Source organism: Heteronotia binoei, chromosome 2 (genome assembly GCF_032191835.1).
Source record: "Heteronotia binoei isolate CCM8104 ecotype False Entrance Well chromosome 2, APGP_CSIRO_Hbin_v1, whole genome shotgun sequence".
NCBI classification, from domain to species: domain Eukaryota; kingdom Metazoa; phylum Chordata; class Lepidosauria; order Squamata; family Gekkonidae; genus Heteronotia; species Heteronotia binoei.
Window position 1 is genome coordinate 112,555,469 of NC_083224.1, and position 24,667 is coordinate 112,580,135.

At 43.3% G+C, this 24,667-nt stretch overlaps 1 protein-coding gene across 1 annotated transcript in view; it reads right to left on the reverse strand.

Annotated features, from left to right (window-relative positions):
* Positions 1–4,609: 4,609 nt before the first annotated feature.
* Positions 4,610–24,667, reverse strand: part of GLIS1 (GLIS family zinc finger 1) — a 511,250-nt gene continuing 491,192 nt past the window's right edge. The window contains exons 10-11 of the mRNA XM_060231864.1: positions 10,410–10,577; positions 4,610–5,247 (exon numbers count right to left, since the gene is read on the reverse strand). Of these exons, the coding sequence (XP_060087847.1) occupies positions 5,108–5,247; positions 10,410–10,577 (308 nt within the window). The 3' untranslated portion in view covers positions 4,610–5,107. The remainder of the gene's footprint in view (positions 5,248–10,409; positions 10,578–24,667) is intronic.

Sequence of the window (24,667 nt, forward strand, 5' to 3'; positions counted from 1 at the left end):
GGAAGTACTTCTTCACCCAAAGGGTGATTAACATGTGGAATTCACTGCCACAGGAGGTGGTGGCGGCCACAAGTATAGCCACCTTCAAGAAGGGTTTAGATAAAAATATGGAGCACAGGTCCATCAGTGGCTATTAGCCACAGTGTATGTGTGTATATAAAATTTTTTGCCACTGTGTGACAGAGTGTTGGACTTGATGGGCCGTTGGCCTGATCCAACATGGCTTCTCTTATGTTCTTATGTATCAAAGAAGGAGATGATTTTGCAGCTGCCGCCGCCTGTTCCTGAAAGCCGGACCTTGTATCTCGCGCTTGCGCGGTTGCGTTGTTGCGTAATTATGCCAATTCAAACAAGTGTTCCCTGTATCCCATACACTATCCATGCAATAAAGTTACCCATGTATTAACTGCCCATTTATTAAAGTTATGACAGCATTCGTTCAGTGACTGCTTTCTCTTACAGCAAATAAATTTTTTGGACGTATAAATGGAAGAGAACTATGTCCTTGTTTTTATTTCTTTTTTTTGGGGGGGGGGGATATTTACATACACAAGGGGTTCTTAAATGTGCTCCTGCCTCCCTTAGTATGTCCCCTGTTGATCAGCATATGCATTGCAGCCTGATTGGATAACTCAAAAGGAAAAGGGGGGGGCACTATCTCTCAAAATCGAAAGTGCGTTATTACGAAATGGCGACCAGAAGGAGAAGAGTCACATTTTGGCAGCGGGAGGAAGTTCTTGCGATGCTAGACATAGCTGAGAGGAGCGGGCATGCTGAGCAGCTTATGTCTAGCATGCACCTGGAGACAAGGAGTATTTATGAGGCAATAGCCAGGAGTTTGCAACAGAGGGGATATGACGGGACCGCAGCCCAGTGCCGGTCAAAGTTCAAAAGGCTCCGTTGCGACTTCATAGGCAGCCTGCAGGCCTGGGGCGGGATTCCAAGGGCGTCAGGGAGGACACCCTACCACGACGCAATGCTGCGTTTGTGGGAGCTCGCAGGCAGACCCCGTTGGGAGGATCGGCACCATGATTGTGAGTATGATCACAATACACAAACGCCACCCCCTTTTTTATTAATGCTGTAAGGCATGAGATGATTCCCCCCACCTCCTTTTATGCTCTGATCAGGCTTCTTGAACCCCAAAAGGGGTCCTGCAAATTGCAGAGCAATTTTAAGTGCAGAGCCAATGCTAGCATGGGCCAGCCTTGCACTCAGCAATGCAATGGTGTTGACTCTTGAAAGTGGAGGATAGGCACCATGATTGGGAGTATGATCACAACACACAAACGCCACCCCCCCTTTTTTATTAATGCTGTAAGGCATGAGATGATTCCCCCCCCACCTCCTTTTATGCTCTGATAATATTACGTGCACACACAGGAATTCTAAAAGGCATATTAAATGCACCACTGCTTATGGCACTGTCGTTTTTTAAGTACTGATCAGCCTGTGTGCTTGTTATCCAATGGAGGCCCTCACATGTATCATGTGATGTCATTCACATTAATTGCATGTATGAGTTGTATTCCTTGTTTTTTTCCCATCACAGGCCACAGTCGACAACCGTCCACGAGAACAAGGGGAGCAGCCAGGCCAACCACAGCAGGAGGAGCACGAGGATCCAGAGGGTGGTGGAGATCCCGACAGGGAGGGTCCTCAAGTGGCGGTGGAGGAGCAAGAAGGTACATTACCTGATGAAGCAGCCACTTCTTTGGTGCTGCACACTAAATGCAATAAACAGTGATGTGCGCAGGGGTACCCAAACCTAATATGCGTCTTAGCAAGCAGATGTGGAATTGAAATGGGCAGTACTGTGGCCTCACATGCGGAAAATCAAGCATTGCAAATATTGCTTATCGTGCATTCATTTACTGAGCAAAGGAGGGTTGGTGAGGGGGTGAGGAAGGCTTTAAGTAATGCATGCAGGAAGGAGGGAGTGTCTGAAGGGTGGCAGGTATGTAGCTTGCCTGGGGAGGCGTGAAGTGTGGTGGATAGGGCGGTAGGGAGGCAGAAATGCATATATACGCATGCAGATGATTTCCAAGCTCAATCCACCTATGCTCATGCAATGCTTGAGATATTACTGCTTCTCCAGGATTAAATAATTTATGTGACACATCTTAGGTGGCAGTAGCCCAGGAGGAAGATCTCCAGAGTGGGAGGAAGGTTTTGAGCCTGCTGCAGGAGAAGAAGAGGAAGCAGGAGGGTTTGCCAGAGCAAGGAAAGGAGATGCTGATAGAAAGCAAAAGGCATGGTGGGTGAGGTGGAAATAAAAGTGATGTGCATCACATCTCAACCCTTCAAACCGCTCTGTGAGATGATTAAAGTAGTGCACTGCCTGCTACAATACTAATGATCCTTTATGGGCAATGCACAAGCACCACCTCCAATTTGCTGAAAGTAATTGAAGTAGGCAAGGTTTATGGAGGAAGCGTTGTTACGCAATGCGTCACATGTAGAAAAATTTTTAATATGTATTGTGACCTCTCTAACTTTTTACATCTATATGTGCTGAAGAATAATAATATACACACGGATCTTAAGCAACAGATTAGTAAAAAGTGTTTAACTAAAAATGAAGACTAGAATATAATGGTTATATAAGGGGAAAATTTAATACTTGCAGGTAGAAAGAATTGGTTATTTTGTTTTGAGGTAGAAATGTAACTGATATGTTTGCTGCTTTCTTTGTTTCTGGTTCCCCATTCTGTATCCCCCCTATCTCTTATTGTTTCTGTACCTATGCATATGCTTTCTCTTATATCTAAAACCATTAAAAAATTAAAATGAGAAAAAAATAGAAGAGTAATAAATCCTAATGGAAACATAAGACATTTCAATAATTTTTTATGTTCCTGTACAGTTGGGGTGTGTGGAGGGGAAGCTGGGCTGATGGTGAGCCTGGCAGTTGCTTTTGCAAATGGACAATTCAACATCTGCATAGCAGCGCTAAATAGGGTTGCCAAAAGGCTGAGAGAAAAATGTCCTTCCCCTAGGATGTTATTTCCTTCTGTGGCACAAGAAGCTTCACTGCCCATTTTTACACATTTCTGTTACAGGGACAGGATATCATAAATATACACCTTGATCCAACCTCACTCATGTGCCTCAGCTCAACAGAGACACAACCTCTGACAGGTATCCACAGCTACTGGCCTGTTGTTATGCAAGTGAGGGGAAGGGAAGTGTGAGCTAATCCCTCCAAGCCTCATCTCCTGACCAGTTTATCCATGCTTTTGTATCTGACTGGGACTGTACAGTTAGCATGGGGTTGCTGACATCCAGGTGGGGCTTGGTCTCATGGGATGATGACTGATTGACAGACTACAGATATCAGTTCCCCTGGAGAAAATGGCTGCGTTGGATGGTGGACTCTATGGCATTACATATGTACTTAGCTCCCTCCCCTCTCCAAACTCTGACATCCCCAGACTCCACCCCCCCACTCCCGATCTCCAGAAATTTTCCATCCCAAAGTTGGCAACCCTCAGCTAATAAGCTGGGCTAGAGAACTGCATGTTCAGCACCTATCTGAGCATGCAGTTTTTCATCTGTTTAGCCATATGTGCACAGAAGCCTGCCTCTATATTTGTATAGCCTTCAGCTCAGCTGGGGGCCTGCTTTAACTTCTAAGCAATGTAACGTTTAGATATTTGCACTAAAAATAATGAGGATCAACAAATGTCATCAGCAGTCGGTAGACATGAAAAGTGGAGGCTGAGATACAAAAATCCTAAACTCAGCTTGCTTGTGTAAACTGCCCCAGCATTGTAGCTTCTCCTGCGATCGCTTCATCCTCTCATTGCAATTTAAAAGCGTACATACCTTTCAGTTAGCCACCAGAGGGCGATACAGGCATGGCTGATTGTTGAAGTTTAAAATCATCTGGATTCTTTCTGTGTTTCTAACAACAGATTAAAATTGGTTGCTTTTACAAAAGACTCTGTTAATATAGCATAATGGATTTAAGAATATAAAGTTACCTGTGTACTTTGAATATGTATTATTTAGATGCTTGGGTGCCTTTTTAGTGAAGCTGGATCCAAGAAAAATATTCAACGTTCTACAATCAAGCAAGGAAAAGTCAAAAACATCTTTCTATGCCTGGATTACATCTATGATGTAAGCAAGCTATTGTGTGGTGATGGTTATACACACCCTGCCCCAATCCTAGTTGTAGACATGCTTATCTGCATGTAGAAATCCACGAGGGCAAGAGAACACTGCCTATTGAAAGTTTTGTCAAGTCTCCCCTTGGTGATTAAAGGGGAAAGGTTCCTCAACTGTCATATCTGAGGTTTGGGCAATTCTCTCTCGATCTCTGGATCTACTAAAACTTGCTTTAGTGCCATGTCAACATTTGTTGTTGGTGAGCATGTGGTAAGAACCTATCCATAAATCAGTTATACCACCTTTAGAGAATGAAGAGTTTGTGAGAACTAACTGGAAAGGGGTTTAGGCCACTAACTTTCAAAATGGCAGCCTATTGGGGTGGTTATAGAAAACTGCAGCATCTGTCATTGTCAAGTTCTACTCCATGAGCTTTGTCACTGATATTAAAGTTTATCAGAAAGGCAGAAAAGATTTGTATTAAAAAGACAACAGATTTGTTTTCAGTTTTTAATGTTTTCTTGTAAAACTGAAAATAGAAAACCAGTTCAGCAAGTGAAATCATTTATGTACATGAGGTCTATGACTTTTAAAAGAAGTCCTTTTATAGTCAAGAAAACATCCAATGGATTAACTGTGATTAAAGGAACCAGCATTCTTAAATTGAAAACATACTTTTCAGAGGGGGAAACTTTACAAGCATATTATATAATTTAGATTTATATTTTACTAAAAAGGTCCTACACACCAAGCAGTTTCAGACGCTCTTTGTTTTCTCTTAAGAGAATCATTTTCAAAGTGCCACAGCAAAAGAATAGGTTCCAATAATTATACAGTATATTCCTTTATAAAATGGGTTGGTACATGTGAAGGGTTGCCTTAAATGAGCACATATAACGTTGCAGACTAAATACAGCAAAAATAGTTGAACAACAATTCTGTAAGTACAAAAGGCATTATAAGAATGGTAAAGAAAACAAGATTCAAGCCTGGTTTAGGTATCTGTATAGATGGGAGGAATGTGATTAAAACAGTGATCAAAAGTGCTATTTTGGAAGAATCCATTATTATCCTCTGTCCCACTGATGACTACTTCTTCCGATACACATTGTGCTTCAGATATAACTTCATACCCTGAAAGTATAGCAAACACAAAAGACCAATTAATACAATTAAGTGGCATACACTCTCTGACACCAAAGCTCAATTGCAAGTGATGTTCAACTGGATGATTTCCCCCAGCACACTATTTTTAATGCAAAGCAGCTTGAAGGTGCTCCTTACTTTGTCTGTTTCTGATTTTTGTCTCCTCAGAACTGCCTCCTCTGTAGGAGTAAAGATACACAACTGAGCTATCATTTGGAGTAGAGTTACAAAACTGAGGATGCTTCACAACATTACAGCAGCTTCCCAACATGTATAATGTGGAGAAATAGACATTCAGGTTTGCTTCATAGCAGAATATACACAAATCATCTTTAATCTTATAATATAAAGTAATAATCTTTGATAGTACTGCACTTTTAAAGAGGCTTAGAAGTGCTGTACCAACAACTAAAGGACTGTGAAGGGTTAATTCTTCATCGAGCCAGAGGTCCTTGAGCGACAGACTGATTTAAACAATCTGATTGGTTAGCATCAGCCGAGCAAAAAAAAAAAGTATTGAGAGAGCTGGATGCTGAGGAGATTCAGTCAGATTCTTGTGTTAACTGATAAGAGACATGCACTGGGACCATCTGAGTATAGCTCTGAGAGAAAAAGGGTTTAGTGCTGACAGAGTCAGATTTCAGCCTTAACCGAATGCAGTCTGAATTCAGCATTAGCTGAGAGCTGTTTGAACACAGACAGAGAACTGGGGAAGAGTTTGGCAAGGAAGTTTGGGTAGTAGAGAAGACTCCCATTCAGGCCAAAGGAAAGGGGATAGATCTTCTAGGAAGAGAAGAAGATTCCCTACCCAGTCAAACAAGTAGAGTTATCTCTGAGGAGTACAGAATTCCCTTGTCTGGTGTGATTAGAAACTTGCCTGTAGAGACCTTAAAAGTCAGTCAAAAACTCAAAAAGACTGCTGGTGTTGCAAAGAGGAAAGGTTTGGGTACTGGGAAGATGGTGCTAACCTTCTGGGCACCAAAAGAGTCATAATTATTTAAATAAGATGTACCTCAGTGTTTGAGAAAACACTGGAACAAAATTTTCTCGATATAAAGATCTAAGTAACTGTGAATAAATTAACAATCTCTCATTAGCCTGATATATAAGATCAAAAGTCTGTGCTTGTACTAGTTTTTCCTCAGTAATTTTAACCCCTGATTTCACCTACCTTTTCCTTTGATGTTAAATAAAACCTTTTGTTATTTTTGAATGTTAAAAGTGTTTCAAGTGCCATTTTCAAGGGTTTAAGTGAAAGGCTGATCCTATCTCTTCCCTCATTTCCTGGGCTGAGCAAACAGCCAAAATATATCTTGCTGACAGGGTGGGATAGCCAAAGTTTCTTTAGGGGAGAAGAAAACATGTTACCAGGGCTGGTGAAGAGACAGAAAAGCAGAGGGAAAATCTGAGGCAGGAAAACAGAAGTCCATCATACCTTGATTTGTCTGAAGTTATACCATCAAATGTCTGTGAATGAGCTTACTGGTTAATACATTTTTATAGCCATACTAGTAGGCAGTGTTTCTTTGCAAAAAAGAAAAAGAAAAGGGAAGGGTACCCATACTTATAAAATTGCTCTAAACAATCTGATTCCAGCCATTTCAGCAATTCCCCCCTTGAGACTTGGGACAGTTCCAAAAATAATGCTGGTATTTAGTTCAATTGCATATTATCACAAGAAAAGTCCTGCTGGTTGGATGTCATTGGTAGCTGTGTATACATAACACAAAACACAAAGTGATCGTTTGTTATTTCCAGATCTGGGGCAGCAACAAAATGTTCCTAAAATGCAATTCAAGTGGATATATCCTACAGCTATTTTATGAACTGGCCCTTTTGTTATATTTCTAAATATATGGCTTCAGACACATAGAATCATCATAGAATCATAGAGCTGGAAGGTACCTCCAGGGTCATCTAGTCCACCCCCTGCACAATGCAGGAAATTCACAAATGCCTCCTCCTTGACACACATGCATCCCCAGTGAGCTCTGCTCCATGCCCAGATGGCAAAACTTCCAGGATACCTTGCCAAAATGGTCTGGAGAAAAATTTCTGACTGACTCCAAAGTGTCAATCAGCATTTCCCTGAGTGTGTAAGATGGGGCCACAAGAACTAAGCACAGATGCAACCCTTCCTGCCCTCCTTTTCACGATCTGCCTAATTCACAGAATCAGCATTGACTGACACTTTGGTCGTTTTCACACTCACCTCCAGCCGGCGCGACCCCCCTCTTCACCGCGCAGGATCTGTGCGGATTTCGCACTAAATGCCGCGGAGCAGCCTTTTGCGCCGGAAACTCCCGTCGCAAAAGCCGCTCAAACGTAAATCGCCAAAAAGCAGTTTGGTGTTTGAGCGGCTTTTGCGCCGGGAGTTTCCGGCGTAAAAGGCTGCTCCGCGGCATTTAGTGCGAAATCCGCGCAGATCCTGCGCGGTGAAGAGGGGGGTCGCGCCGGCTGGAGGTGAGTGCGAAAACGACCTTTGACAGTCAGAATTTTTTCTCCAGGCCAGATTGACACATGTGCATCTTACTAGCACAACGGGACCCTGTTATATGAATATTCATCATCATCAGGCAGCAGCTCCAGTTTTCAGCCACTTACACAGATCATGAAGAAAGTCATAGTTCTGCTTAAAATGGTGTCTTGTCCAACCATGTAAGTAGCTGCAAAGAAAATATAGCTAGCTAGTGTGATGTTGTGGTCAGAACAGGGGTGTCAAATTCATTTGTTACGAGGAGGCCAGATCTGACATAAATGGGACTTTGTGGGGTTGGAGCAGCAGGCCTGATTAAAGCCTTGGGTGGGCTGGTTCTGGTCCATGGGCCAGACATTTGACACCCCTGGGTTAGAGTGTCATACTAGTATCTGTGAGACCCAAGTTCACATGCCTGCTCTGCTATGGAAACTTGTTGGGTGACACTGGGCTAGTCACATGCACAGCCTAACCTACCTCACAGGGTTGTTGTTGTGAGAATAAAACCGAGGAGAGAATGTTATTGTAAATCTCTTTGGGTCCCCAGTGGGAAGAAAAGTGGAATATAAATAGCTAAATAAATATTTTGAAAGCCATTTTCCAGCTCCCCTAGGCAATTAGAGCCTAAGAAATCGTCTCTCAAACTTTTTGGGAGAATCTTCAATGGAAGGTGCTGGGAAATGTAGATCTTTGCTATATTTCCTTAGCTCCATCAGCCCCCTTTGGCTCCTGGAAAGATGATTCATGGACAATGATACACCAGGACAAGTATATGTCTCAGAAGTTCCAGATAGCATAAATCATTGAAGGCTTGGGCCATTTTTTTAAAAAAATTGGCTGTTAGTAGGATTCATGTTTTTCATTCCTGATAGATGAGGATTATATTGATGGTTCCATAAAAGCAAGAAAAACAAGCTTAAACTTGAGTTTAATGACCCAATGAGACTTGCTAAAGCAAATAGCTCTATTTTGCATGCAGAAATTAGAAGATATTACATAGGCTGTATGCTGTTATGTTTAGGATTCCAAATATTTGTTTCATACAGGCATGATACATATATAGACTGACAGCATTCATTTATTACCTATTGGAACCATGCTCATAGATTAACTAATATGCAGCAAGAGATTTTATTATGCACTTTGTAGAGTTTATAATTTATATACCACTCCTTTTCCATTTTATATCCTCACTGGAATGTCATGGTATACATTTTGAAGATTTGTGAGTTTGCATATGTTTACACATTTTAAAAAAGAGGCAACAAAAGCTCTAAAATTTCCCTGCATAAACTTTCTAAAAATAAAAATATCTGAAGTGTTGTGTGTTAATCTACTGTACTAATTTTGGAAGGAGCAAAGTGCTCTGGACTGAATGATGCATTTAATTCTGAAGTAACTTGGCATCTGAGCTTTTGCTCCAATTAAAAGAGTCCCAGCAAGCATTCTGACTGCCAGCAATGGGTTTGCCAAAGTAAAACATGGGGAAATGAGCAAATATCCAATTTTACATCTTCAGCTTTTAAAATGCAGTTTTAAAGCTGGGGGGAATTGTCGTAGACTGTGCACCAAAATGACTGTAATTTACATAAACCAACATTATGTAATATTTAAAATTATATTGACATCATTTCATATCATTCTAAAAAAAGCTGCAGTCACTTTTGTACACAGTGCACGAAAAATTGCAGTGCACTTTTGTGCAAGATAACTTGAGTTTACAAATTTTTCCTATCAGGATGGACAAAGGGAAATACTACTTTACACACAGAGTGGTTAAAATGTGGAATTCGTTGCCTGAAGATGCAGTGATAGCCACAGGAATAGATAGCTTTAAAAGGGATTAGATGGATTCAGGGTAGGTCTATCAGTGGCTACTAGCCCTGATGACTGTGGGGAACCTCCATGTTCAGAAGCAGTCAATCTCTGTGAATCACAGTGCCAGGAGGCAGCATAAAGGGAAAGCCTTGGCCTCTATGCCCTGTTGTTGGCCATCCAGAGGAACTGATTGGCTGCTGGGTAAGACAGGATGCTAGACTAGATGGATGACTGACCTAATCCAGCAGGGATCTTCTTATATTCTTATTTATGATTACGATTTTATAAAATCAAAGTTTCCACAACAATTAGTGACATTTTTGTGAATTACATTTTTTAAGTACATCAACTTAAAAACCCCTCAAAAACACTAATTTTGTTTTTTATAGTTCTTGGAGATACTAGATTGCCCTTTAGTTCTCAAAGGCAGTAGATCATCTGACCAAACTGGATATTACCTGAAATATGTGGCTACCATATCTTTCTTGTATTCTCTGCTGATATCTAGGTAAAACAGTAATGTTGATGCATTCAACTGACATATTTATAATGATGTCATGTCATACATTTGATTCACCTAGACATCGCCAGGAGCTGAATCAGCATCCACACATTTCCAGTAACTGCTAGCTTGACATATGTACTATGAATTTTAGCTTCCAATAAAGTCATTTTGAAACTGGAGAATAAGAGAACATCAATACAAAATCTGAGTACTAAACTCTATAAAAATGGAGTAAGAAATCAATGTCCTAGTCTGACTTATTTATAAAAATCAGTTATTAAAATAGATGTAATACTTCTTTGGAGTGAAAATGCCAAGTAAGATTAAAGCAACACAGTCTGAACAAATTACCTGTTGAGGCTTCAGGCGCACTGAGGATATGATAACCATTTTGTCGCCGAGGGCTGAAGCGATGGGATTCCCTTAAAAGTCCATCACTGTTGACAGATGAATCCATTGCCCTGTAGCAGTCCCCATAGTGGAAACAGTTCTGTATAGAGTGAAAGCTGCCTTGATACCCTGAAAATAGACATTGTATACACCATTTTAGGGAAGGCAGACTGCATTTTGCTTCCTAGATTGAAATTGTGTTTCACTATTGTTATACTTGTTATACTAGGAGAGCCAGTTTGTTGTAGTGGTTAAGTGTGCGGACTCTTATTTGGGAACACCGGGTTTGATTCCCCACTCCTCCACTTGCAACTGCTAGCATGGCCTTGGGTCAGTCATAGCTCTGGCAGAGGTTGTCCTTGAAAGGGCAGCTGCTGTGAGAGCCCTCTCCAGCCCCACCCACCTCACAGGGTGTCTGTTGTGGGGGAGGAAGGTAAAAGAGATTGTGAGCCACTCTGAGACTCCTTGGAGTGGAGGGTGAGATATAAATCCAAAATCTTCTTCTTCTACTTGAAACATTTGTATTCTAAGCAGTTCAGCAATCTTTATGATATTTTGGCTCTATTTTATAGGCTAGTTAACCACAGATCAGGTACAGATTTGGATTCCAGATCAGGTACAGATTTGGCGCATGGGAAAAAATTAGGTAGAAATTGTCATACTATGATCATTGTGGGACTGGTTCTCCACATAGCTGGATTTGCTATTTGGTATTTTTTTTCAATTCCAAGTGCCTTCTTCTTGCCTCAATTGAGCTTCAGTCCCTTGCAAACCCATTTTGTATTAAATTCTATGGCTGAATCTTTGGTTCTTTCCCATAAAACTTTGTGGTTAGCTGCTCCCAAGCAAGCACTGTCAGAGACAATGCACTCTGTCCTAGAATGATGATGATGATATTGGATTTATATCCCACCCTATACTCTGAATCTCAGAGTGGTCACAATCTCCTTTATCTTCGTCCCCCGCCCCCACAACAGACGCCCTATGAGGTAGGTGGGGCACAGCCGCCCTGAGCCCGCCTCGGTGGGGTAGGGCGGGATATAAATCGAATAAAATAAAATAAAATAAATAAATAAGAGAGCTCTTACAGCAGCTGCCCTTTCAAGGACAGCTCTGTAAGAGCTATGGCTGACCCAAGGCCATTCCAGCAGGTGCAAGTGGAGGAGGAGGGAATCAAACCCTGTTCTCCAAGATAAGAGTCTGCACACTTAACCACTACACCAAATTGGATCTCAATAAATGAATAGTTTACATTTCCAGAGATCAGGGTAACAGTCTAGACATCTAGATATGGGATATGTGGTTCCTTCTCGATACAGAGAGGTTACCCAGAGCAATCCTGAAACACTGATAATATACAGATTGTCACTTGAAGAGTCAGGATAGTCCGGGCTGCTTGCCCTCACATAAATTGTTTCAACTACAGGCAAAGGTTAGCTGCTCTGGGCTTTATCAAGTATATCAGATGCTCAGTATAGACCTGAATGACAGTTACATTAGCTTCTATGGATGGCAAAAGGTACTTAATGTCTGGATTTATTCTTGTTCCTGGTTGTTCTGGCCAACCACCCTCCGTTATGGGTCTGGATAAAGCGACCAAGGAAATCCTTCATAGAACTACAGTGCACTATATTTAAATATTGAATTAGGAATTATGAGTCAATCTTGTATGTTGCATACCAGATTCTTATATGTTTGGAAAGTTTTACATTTTGGGTTTGAAGTTCAATAAATAAGAGGTTCTTTGAGACAACTGTCTCTCTTGATGCAGTTGGGATCCCTGCCAGTTTTTCTCCCTCCCCAATGAACACAGTGGGGATGGGAGTCCATGAAAAGGTCCCTGCACTACGAATTCCCCCTACATTTCCCCTTCTCCTTCCTGCCAAGCACAAAAGGACACCTTCTACTACAGAGCAAACAGAACAAGCTGAGAATGGTAAGTAGAATATTATGCCATCTAAATGTTTGTTCTGTAACACAATTTCCAAATAAGTGGACCTTGTTTATTTGTATCCAACACAGATGTATGTGTCCTTGTGTAGGAATCAGGGTGGCCTACACACCAGCTCTGCAGTTAAAGTCAATTATTCTGTTTGCTAATTTCCATCTTGATGCATGCTGCTCATGAACTAATCCTCTGACTCTCCAATGTAACTGTAACAAAGAAAAACTTGTAATTTAGTGGGTTTTAGTGCAATTTTTTGTTTCCAATTAAAAAAAAAACCTTATTGAGAAATTTAGGGCCAAACCAGACATGATGCTGAAATTTCTGTGAATGGAGCCACCAGTTTCGTTGTTTGTTTTTTCATTGAAATCCCAGTATCCTATCTGGTTTGGCCCCAAATGCTCAGAACAGCAAGAATGTGCATAACTGCATAAGTATAAAACAATCTTTTTCTAAGAAGGAAAACTTCTGCTAAGTATATATAAAATATAGCATAGCTAAGTATGTATAAGATATAGCATTGCCAGTCCAGCAGTTAATCCCTGGGATCTTGTGAGGAGTTGGAAGTGGGGAGGGGGGAATGTTGCTGACATGACAATGTCACTTCCAAGTGGTCACCCAGAAGTGTGATCACCCTATTTCCCCACTGTATTTGGGGTGGACTGGGGACAAGCCCAGCCTGACCCTTTTTCTTCTGCCTGGCAACCTTGTCAAGGAGAGAAACGAAGAGGTGTCAGCTTCTAGCCTTCCCTTGCTGCCTTGCCTGTGTGTGTGTGCGTATCTGTGTAGACAGTAACTTTTTACTGTGCCTCAGATATGATGGGGACTTGGGCCAGCCCTGAGACTAACTAATCACATGAACATTCTCTCCTCTTAACTGACTGTGGTGTTTGTTTATGCACCTATTGGTGATTTAACATAAATCAAATATAACAGATCTCCCCTTCCTAATTACCGTATTTTTCGGACCATAAGATGCACCCCCCCCCAAAGTGTGTGTGTGGGGGGGAAGTGCGTGTGTCTTATGGAGCGAATACTAAAAAAGGAGACGAGGTGGGGGGGAGGGGCCTGCAGCCCCTGGGAGACAAGCGCCAGGATCTCTCCCTCTGCCCCCACCGCAAACCCAGCACTTCGCAGGCGCCGGCGTGCTTCCCCTGTGCCTGCGTGCCTGACTCCGGCTGTGCGGCCCCCGGCCGAGGCGGCCCGAAGGCTGCAATGGCTCCCGCATCACTGAAGATGGCCATTTTCGCACGTAGACGAAGGTGTGTCTTATGGTCCGAAAAATACAGTATCTTTTTAGAAAGAAAGCATGATTTTACATATAATATCGCCTCTGATTGTTTCACAAGAGGTTTCCCTGGTAACTAGAACTGTTATCATATGGATGCTGTTGATTTTTATCTAAGCATTTTTCTTATGTGCCTCTAAGGTTTACCTGCCTTTAGCATTTGAACATACATGGGCTAAAACTTCTTAATAAACAAACAAGCCAATGACATCACTAAATATCCCAAGTTGAGCAGTTACAGTAATTATGTTCAGTGGCCACTGCATAATAGAAAATGTGCTAAAACATTTTGCTTCTGTGTTGAAATAGAAGTTTCATATTAAAAGAGAATACTTTATTTACTTATCTATTTAAAACATTTTAATGCCACCTTTCTACCCAATCAGATCCACAAGGCAGTGAGCCTAAAAACATAAACATATTGAAACAATTAAAATACAATTAAAATAAATTTTGTAAAGGACTCTATTTTCTTTCCTCTTGTTTTGTGTCTGGACAGCAGAGAACACTGGAAACAATTCTCTTCCTTTCTTCTATCAGGGTTTACATGAATTTATTTATAGCCAACACCAAGCAAGGAGCTGTACAGAGCCTAAAAGTGACAGTCCTTATTCAGAGGGTATTCAATGTACTGTTATGCTACCTAGAGCAGGAGAGGATGGAGGCCAGAAAACAAAGACATGAATGGTGGGCAAGAGGCGATAGAAAAGCAAATAAAATGAGGCTGAGGCTATAAAAGTGGCCCTTGTGGGGAAACTTAAAGGAGAAGGGGAAGGGAAGGGGAGAGTCCTCAGTTGAATATAATGCCATAGAATCCACCCTCTGAAGCAGTTATTTTCTTCAGGGGGAGACAGATCTGTTGTCTGGAGTTCAGTTGTTATAACAGATCTTCAGGCTCCACCGGGAGATTGGCTATCCAAGGCCTGAACACCCTCTGGGTGACTTGATGACACCTGATGGGCATGACTTAACTAAGCCTGGCTGCTCACTACTGCTCAGCAGCAGTCCCCCTATGATACCCAGTGTGATGTACCAGTTACCATTTCAGAGCAGGGTCTGCCAGACTCGGGTTCTTGCTGTGGAAGTTGACTGGGTGATTTTGGACCAGACACAGACTTTCAGCCTAACCTACCTGACAGGGTTGTTGTGCAGATCAAAAGAGGGAGAAAAGAACGATGTAAGGTGCTTTGATCCTCACTGTGGAATAAGACTGTCCTTTTCCTAGGTAGAGCCTGCAGGGAGGCGGGAGGAGACAGAAAGCTGAACTCAGGGGGTCCGATAAAGGTAGGTGGATAGTTGGCTGGAAAGGAGATATGGTTGCTAAATCCAGGTTGGGAAGTTCCTGGAGATTTGAGGGGTGGAGCCTAAGAGATGGTGGAGTTTGAGGAGGGGTGCAACCTCAGACAGGTACAATGCCATAGATTCCACCCTCCAAACCTGCCATTTCTGCCTGGAGAACCATTGTTGCCAAACTCAAGGTGAGACAGCAAGGGGGAGCACTTGCCCAGAGCCTCTTTCTAGAGCCCACTGTATTTTCCTTCACAATGGCCTTATTCCTAGTGTTCATTATAAAACTCTTTAATAGCCATTATGTAGTAAAGTACCATGGGATGCTTACTTGGTGGATGCGAGGAGAGTGCCAGATGCAGCTCATTAATGCTACCAGAAAAGAAGATGGCCTAGAAATATGGAATGCTGGCTTCTAAATGATGTATGTCCTTCTTTGGCATCGGGTAGGGAGTGCCTGGCTGAGAGTGTAAAAGAGTTCTTACAAGAAGCCGCCCAGCTCTCTCTCTCTGAGACTGCCAGGATAGGGGCTTATTAAGGAGAATTACCTTCATCTTTTTATTTATGAACCATGAACTCCTCTCCACACACTTTCTACAATGACTGCATACTTTAGAGATGGACATGGAATAAATAGGACACTTTGCTTTCAATGAGGCATTGCTCAGACTCCAAGGAGCACTTTGTATGCCTAGCTAAAGGAAAAGCAGAACATTTTCCAAATTGCTGAGTGCAGATTTCTTCCAGAGATGGCACCAGGTTATTCTTTCTCTCTCTCAGGGCCCATGACACACAGTCACATATACCTTATCCCAATTCTTTTAAAAACCAAAAGCAAGCTCAGGAGTCTGAGAGGTTAAAAACAGAGACATGCCTGGAGTTGGGGAAGATGACTGGTTGATCTACATAAAATCATGAGTAATCCTCTTCAGGCTGCTTGTCTCCTTAGAGGCCATATTCCAAGAGGAAAGATGCTCAAACCAGCAAGTGGTAGGCAAAAAATTGCCCCCACCAGATAAGAGAACGAAGGCTTTGAAATAAGACTTAATCCCCCATATCCCCCAAGAGCTCTGATTGAGCATGGATGTGATGTTTTTATATGCCTGTGGCTGGACTGATGATGTGGGGCAGGCTGGACTGAATACTTTCAGGATGCATGAGGATACAGTATCCAGCAGTCCAGGGGTGATTCTGCCCCAGTGCCTTTGATACAGAAAGAGGCAAAAACACATCCTTTCTCCTACATTGGAGGCCTTCCTTTATAAGTCCAGGACCAGTTCAATACATCTGGAAAATCAGACAGGCAGTCTTGGCTCATTCTGAAGATGCTTCTCCCTCTTTCAGAAGACATAGTTTTGATCCAGATTCTTTTGTGGGCAAATTTTTAACCCAATCCTATAAAGAATAAGGCTTAATGACGGGACCCTAGATCAGTTGTGTTAATCTACTGTTTGGTCAGCAGCACTGAAATGGTCCTTGGAAAAGCCAAGCTTCTACTTACAGGTCTGCACACTCAGTATAGGAAAAATAGTCCAGCTCACATGACTGGATTGTGGGGATTAGAGGTGCTATTATTTATATTTCATCTGTTATGAACCTTTCATCATTCCAAAAGCATGATACACAGTTAAGAATCTAAAGGGAGAGTTCCATTTGCAAAGAACACAGAAAAGTAATGAGCAGGTTTTGAAAGGCAAGGGCGAGTCAGAGATTGGGAGCAGAGAAAAGAACAGAGAAACTATTGTGCAGATTCACATCAATCTGTTTCACTAGCAGAGGTGCTTTCTTCCAGTAGAAGCACACATCTTAGGTCATGGGAAGGTTCCTTCTAGAGGAAATGCCTCTGCAAGTAGAATGGATCTGTGCTATCCAATCCACCTTCTGGAGAGGCTAGTGCAGACTTTCCCCATGATACACACTACAAGGCTGATCAGTGGAATCATGAGGCTCCTAATTTATTTTACTGAAAACTCTTGCTCAAGGCCTATCCCATCTCAGCCAATGGTAGTATACTGCAGGGAGATCAGTTCCACTCCAGAAAAGTCATTTTGCCATTTTGTACTTAAATCGCTCCATCAGCATATGCTGGAGCAGAATCATCCCATGGTGATTTCACTCCTTACCCAGCCCTTCTACCAATATTTCAGTTTGGCCAATCTGTGGATCTCTATCATTCTACCACTATATCACCCCTGCTATTTTCAGGGCAGAGGGGAAAACATTTGTTTTTGTTTCTTTGCGCTTTCATTCTTGTATTGATATACTGGTGCTATGTGCAGAAGTTCCTTTCAAGAACTAACTGAGAGTAATAGTGGGAGCTCAAAATGAGGCTGAAATCCCAGAACGATAGTACAATTAACAACCACATGTGGTTTAGTACAAATATCTAAACATGGAACTTTTACAAAGATTTTTCAAACTCTTAAGAGGCTAAAATACTCCCCTTTCCTTTAAAAAGGTTTTTGTAAAGTAACATTTATATTTGCATCAGAAATGTAGCACATTTTGGCAGCTATGCTGAGATTTTTTTCTTCCCGAACAGGTTGTAGGCATTCCTACAGTTTGTCAGATTTAAATCAAATATGTGGCAGCTAATTTCCAATGGAGAATTTCCCAAACACCCTGTCGGTTTAAATGATCACTGTTAAATGTTTTATGTGGAATAAAATGCAGAAGTATAACAGTTAATAAAGGAATCAACCATGCTCCAAACATAACATTGAGTTACAATTTTGCTTTGAAACTGACACAGAAAAGCTGTAGTTAACCACAACACAAAGTATACTGGTTGTCTCTATTTCCCTCAAGCCAAAACCTAAAAATCTAAAGTACTTTTTAAACGAATGATGTAATGAGGAAATTATTGGAATATGTCTATTAAATGCCAATTCATACATGTCATTCCATTTAAACATATGAGCACAAATAAGTCAAACTTATCAAATTACATAAAATTTCTATGAAAAGACATCATGCAAGATATAAATAGCTGTGCTATTTCATTTGGTTGTCAAATTCCTTCAGTGTATAATAGTTTCCATCTGATCTTCCTTTAGCTGCCACTAAAGATTCCATTGGTTTTTTGTTTTCCTCTATTGTCCATGCAATCTCATCTATACATTGTCCAAAAAAAAGATCTGTTTGAAAATTGTAATGCCCAGAGCAAGTATGAATACATCCTTCCTTTTCTTGGTGATTTTGCGTGATTCTGTTCTTCACGTTTTGATTCTTAAAAGTTTGTTTTTAATTAGTACCTGCTATTGTTTCTCAAATAAACACTTATTTTAAACCCAAGTAGATCAAACATAAAAGTGACTTTAGATAGTCACCAAAATAGATTTTGAATAATTTCCCTATCTAATATTGAAAATGGCTGCTTTAAAAAAAAATCCCCATCACACCAGACAATTAGAAAACAACACTTCTCTCCAATAGGATATGTAATTTTCTTACAGAATAAACTCCATTTATAAAAGGAGTTCAACACTTGTTCTGTGTGTTTGTTTCTGCCACGCCCATGAACTGCTAAACTTTCCTTTTGGTTTGGCTTACTCATTTAATGGGTTGTTCAGCATTAAGTTGTATCATAAATCTGCTATTTTACTTTCAACAGAGCTAATCTTTTAAAACAGAATAATCTGTTGAGCTTTGATCATGTTAGCTTTAATAATGTCCTGCAGAAAGCACCATTTAATGCATTTGCAGCACAATCCAGAAGGGGGAGGGGCTGGAAGCGCTGCAGAAGCGGACTTACCGCTATGCTGCCGATATGGAGACCTACGTCGGCGGATCCTCCTCCGTGCCAGCGGAAATGGGGTGTGTGCCACTCTCCAGCTGCCGCAGCATGCTGCTGCTGCTGCCGGCTGATGAAGGCGCGCTGCCGCGCTGCACTTGGGGCACAACAGAGGCACAGGGTGGCACTTCAACATAGAGGGGGGGTCGACCCAGGGGCATGGCCACTGCTGGTTGGCTCCCAGAGAGCTTTCAGTGTGGGAATGCTCTCCCCCGCCAGGCGCAAACTTGCGCCATGCAAAATGCTGGCATACCACATAGGCAAAAGTGGAAGCACAAAGCACACGCCGGCAGTGCCGGCACGGCAGTGCACAAACCTGTTTGGGAGCCGTGTTATCGGCTCACCAATCCCCTCCTGCTCTGGGCTGGGCACAGCCCCCTTCCTGCACACAATCAGTGCCCCCCCCCCCCACAAAGGTTTAGAATCCTGACACGCACAACTCCCCAGAGAGGGCAGGGCGCACGGCATGGCATTCTGCTCTGGAGGGCCATGCCGTGCAGACTTAGCACGAGGAGGGGTGCACTTGGTGGAGGAAACGGCACAGAGAAGGATGTTAGTTAAGTTAGAGCAGCTGGACTTGGGGGGAGGTGAGCTAAGTTTGGGCTGCCTGTTTAACCACTTGTGCTTCCCAGTCCTAATAGGTCTCGCTTCAAATTCAAAGAATCACCGCCACCCTGTCCTCCATGTGGGCAGCCATTGAGTGGGATCGGCTGGAGGGGCACCGGGAATGGCGAGAGGCCACGGCCGTGGGCAACACTGAATGGAGGGGACCGTGTCCACAGCCACTGGCCACCTGTCCAGTCTCCTGGCCATGGTGAGGCAGTCGCAAGAGTGGAGCACAAGGGTGGAGCTGCTGCTCACCAATATCGACCAGTCCCTGGTGGCCGGCAGAGGGCTACTCCTGCTGCTCCCGAGGCGGGCCCCCCCAGTGAGGTGGGTGGGGAGACACTGCACATGGGCGCCATCGGGGATGATGTCCAGGACACCACGCCCGCACGACAGGACCAGCCACCCCACAGCTCCGCCCCTCGAGCTGCTGTCTCTGCCCACCATGGCTCGAGGTGGCTTCTTGTGAGGGGGCCAGGTGGCAGCCCCTCTGCAGCCCAGTGCTTTAATAATTCTTATCCATGCACATTGCGTTGAATCCTTATTCAAGGGGGATCTGGGGGTGGGGGTAGGCGAGTCCTGCACACGGCCACTTCGAAACCACCTTGTGCCCCTCATGGGTGTCCGATTCTCTGTGGACGGGCATGAGAGCAAGTAACCACCATCGCTGGCACCTTTGGTGCATGGGTGCCAGCAACGGGTGACCTACTGTGTCCTGGCAGGGAACCCCCGCGGCATCTGGGATGCCATCCGGCCATGCAGCCCATGTGAGGGACACTGACAGGGACTCGGCTTTGCCCCTTTGGCGAGCAGGCTGCTCCATGGAGCTAGCGGTAAGTGCTGACTGGATGCTTCCCCAAGGATTACACAGCCACACCATGGGGCTGGGTGTGTGCGTGAGGGGGGTGGGGCATTCGGGCAGCCTATCACTGGGGAGCGCTCTCTCTGCCGCTGAGTGTCACATGGGCCAGCTCCCTGGCCGCCGCCAGCCAATCCCTGGCGTCCCTGTGGAAGCGCCCCCTCCTGTCCCTGCCCTCGCGCTGCTCTGGGAGCCCACGCTCCACCGTATTTTACACATCTACAGATTGTGGCCTGGGCTTGGGCGTGCCGTGCTCCGGCGCCCCAAGCCCCTTTGGAAGCCAACGAGCAGCGCCGTAGATCCGCCCACGCCCAAGCGGCCGGCCACCATGTATGTCTGGATTGGGCTGCTGGTTGTGCAATCGGATCTTTCTGAGGTGGACACGAAAGATTTTTTTTTTTAACTACACATACTTGTCTCAACCTTTCAAGATATGGTAAACTCTAAGACTGAATATATTGCATCATGTTTCAAGCTCCACTTGTGTCATTATGATAAAATAAAGGCAGATCATCCAGCAAAACTTATTTTTGTCCCATCTTGAAACAATGAGGTGAATAAAGTCTGGAAATCATAGACAATTGCTCCACTCACCTTACAGAACTATACATAACTACTCAGAGCTTGACATTTTAAATTCAGGTATGGATACCCAAGTACAATGCATGTAGTCCCCATCAATGGTGAATGGCATATGCATGTTTAAACTGCTGTTCTTCTTTGCAAAACACCAGTGTGATGGTTAGGTACTTGCTTCCATTAATTTTGTTGACAAACATAGCAAATTAAATGCACAAAACCATTCAGAACGGAGGCAAATGTATATATTTTGTGTTCCCTATATACTAGCACAAAATGGTATGTATGAGGCCTCCTGGTTCATCGAAATAATTAAAATTTGCTCCCACTTGCAATTGCCTGGACCTCAGCAAGAAAGCCGACTTCATGCTTTGAAAAACCTAGCATCAACGTAGGAACAATAGGTGTATTTCCTGTACTTGACTGCAACACTAGGCTGAAACAGATACTCTGAGGTGGAAAGCAGGTTATCTCCACCTGCTTCAGAAAAGGATTCTGTTTCTTAAAAAGCCTAGGGTAAGGTAAAGTTTAGAAGTCCTCCCTTCCAAAGCATGTTACCCTGTTCTAATGAGTCCTCTCTCCAATTTCCAATATGAAGATTTTAAAACATCCTAAAAACAAACAAAAAAAGGTTTAAAGACACAATATAGAAAGTGACATAATAAAGGTGTCTGTTTCCAACTATCTAGCCATAGAGGACTTGTTTTCACCAGAATGTCTTTCACGGCTTATGGAATAATTTCTGTTACCATTTTAACAGGTCCTCAACTATGTTATTGAGCTTGCACTGCATCTGCCATAGGAACATGAATCTATAAACGCTTAGCTGCCTTTAGTGCTTTCAGCAGCCATGTAACCCAAGTTTCTTAACAAGCCAGCCAGATTGTGTAAACTGGTTCTCTTACTTCAGAAGCATGTGCTTCTAGAAATTATTTAGAAATTATCATCTGAGGATCAAATGTTTAACAGAAAATGTAACTGTGGTGGCTATGCCAGAATCACTCCTAACTGATTTATTGTTGGTTCTGCATATGATAAACTCGAGTACTGCAGTCCTAAACTCTGCTCATGACCTGAGTTCAATCCCAGACAAAGCTGGGTTCAGGTAGCTGGCTCGAGGTTGACTCAGCCTTCCATCCTTCCAAGGTCAGTAAAATGAGTACCCAGCTCTCTGTGGGGAAAGTGTAGATGACTGGGGAAGGCAATGGCAAACCACTACATAAAAAGTCTGCCATGAAAATGTTGTGAAAGCAACATCACCCCAGAGTCGGGAATGACTGGCTCTTGCACAGGGGGACTACCTTTACCTTTTTAATGTTTAAAAACTCTAGAAAATTAGCAAGTATTTTTCAAGGGCCACAAACTGACTCAATTAAGAGCCCACTGAATCCAGCATTTGTACTGGAGAAGACTGCTGTAAAAATGCTTCCTTTCACCTTCATTTAGCTTGGAATATGGCTCCATATCTTGACATGGCTGATGTGGCTGTGTGGATCTATGCCACATTATTCTTTACTTTGCAGATATGCAAAGGCTGAGCAGATTGGGAATACTGTTCACCAGTTTTATGGACAGGTTGTTGGTTTTCCAGCAAAAAGTTCTCTTGTTGATAGAGCAACTTTCAATATGAAAATTCAGCAGCACTAAACACAAAATAATCCACTCTGCATGTGGAATACAGCATTTGTAGGTATAAAAGGTTTTTCTATGTTCTTCATTTTCACAGTATTATCTCATCAATGGTGACTTCCTTTACCAGCCAGAAACTAGTAATTACAAATTATGTCACTGTTTAAACTGTCCCTCTTTTATGCTGGAAAAGACTTAATGTTTCTGATTAGGCTGGCTAGCCTCCAGGTGGGATCTGGAGCTCTCCTGCTTTTACAACTGATCTCCAGCTGGCAGAGATCAGTTTCCCTGGAGAAAATGGCTGCTCTGAAGGGTGGACTGTAAGGTATTGTACCAGCTGAGGCCCCTCCCCAAACCCTGCCCTTTTCCAGCTCCATCCCTAAAGTCTCCAGATATTTTCCAGCACAGACCTGGCAACCCTATTTCTGATACAAGAAGGATGTGATGAATTTGCTGTCAGTATGTCTAATTCTGGACAATGGCCTCAGAGGGCGGATCAAAAAAGCCACACAATGGAGTGATGCACATACAAGGGAAAGTGATGCATATACAAGGGGACCCCCAGGTTAACAGAAAGAGTCTTAAATTGCAGCACAATAAAGAGGGAATAATTTTTTAAATTGCTCAAATGTCAAGGGAGATCTTGTCATGAGATCTTGGCAGCCAGTTTGTATTGCCTTAGGGTAGCCATCCCCCAGGTCTCCGTGAGGGATCCCCTGTCATGGACTAGCTGGCCGGTGGGGGAAACCACTCCCCTAAACAGGGACTCTAAGGTATAAGTCCAGAGTTTGCTCAAAAAACAAAGTTCCCTGTGTGACATCCCCAATGCAATGATGCCGCTTCTGGGACATTGCACAACATCCCCACCCATCCCTGGAATGCTCCTTCAAACCTCCTGCTGCACTGGTAGGGACCTGGCAACCAATGCTCCCTCTAAACTGTGGATTCTTGTGAGCAAAAATTCTACTTCGTGAGTTACTGGCATTAAAGTTGTGAGTAAGCAATTTGGCTACTGCATAAATTAGTTTGCTCTGGGTCCATCCTTCCTGAGCTAAGACAAAAATGTTTGAGCTGGAGGCTAAAAAACTGTGAAAGTTACAGATGGCAGTAGGCTTGCCAATCCCAGCGGGGGTTCTTCCACTTTCCCAGGCTCCTTCCCACCCCCAGTCAGCTGGCTGGCGGGGGAGGGAAGCCCCACCCCCAGAGGACCATGTGCCTTTCTACCTCCAGAGGCTTCAGTCTCCGATTGAAAGGCTTCCTCTTGGGATGGTGTGTCTGTGTTACGTTGAAGAAGTTGGCAGCAACTCGTGAGTAGAGAGGCCAATCCCTCGCTTCAGAGTCGCCAGAATTGGGGGGGGAGGGAAACATCTGCTGAGCACTTTTTTGGGGGGGGGCACTGTGTGACACAGAGTGTTGGACTGGATGGGCCATTGGCCTGATCCAACATGGCTTCTCTTATGTTCTTCTCTTATGTTCTTATGTTCTATGTGGAGATCAGTTCTCATAGGGTATAATGGGGAATTGATCTGGAGGTTTCGGGGGCTCTGGGGGAGCTGTTTTTTGAGGTAGAGGCAACAAATTTTCAGTATAGTATCTAGTGCCTCTCCCCCAAAGTACCCCCCAAGTTTCAAAACGATTGGACCTGGAGGTCCAATTCTATGAGCCCAAAAAGAAGGTGCCCCTATCCTTCATTATTTCCTATAGAATGAAGACATTTAAAAAGGTGTGCTGTCCCTTTAAATGTGATGTCCAGAACTCCCTTGGAGTTCTATTATGCTTGTCACACTCTTGTTCCTTGCTCCACCCCCAATGTCTCCTGGCTCCACCCCCAAAGTCTCCTGGCTCCACCGCCAAAGTCCCCAGATATTTCTTGAATTGGACTTGGCATCCCTAGATGGCAGTGACATTCATAGGTGGGAAACTGAAAGAGTGGGAAGCTGTGAATGGAGATGAAGGAAGGAAAGAATGGAGATAGTTCAGGGAGGAGAATCAACTGGGCAGTTAAGCCCTTGAGGATTAGTATACTGAGCCCTTGACGGTACATTAACCCTAGAGAGTACTTATACTAACAAGCATGCATCTTAATGAAAGTAAGTACTGCATCTCCCAGCAGGGCTGGCCCTGCCACTAGACAAACTAGGAGACTGCCTAGGATGCTGGCTTTCTGGGTGCACCCATGTGACTCAGTGATGTTATCACTATGGAGAGAGGGGGGCGTCAGTTGTTAGCTTTG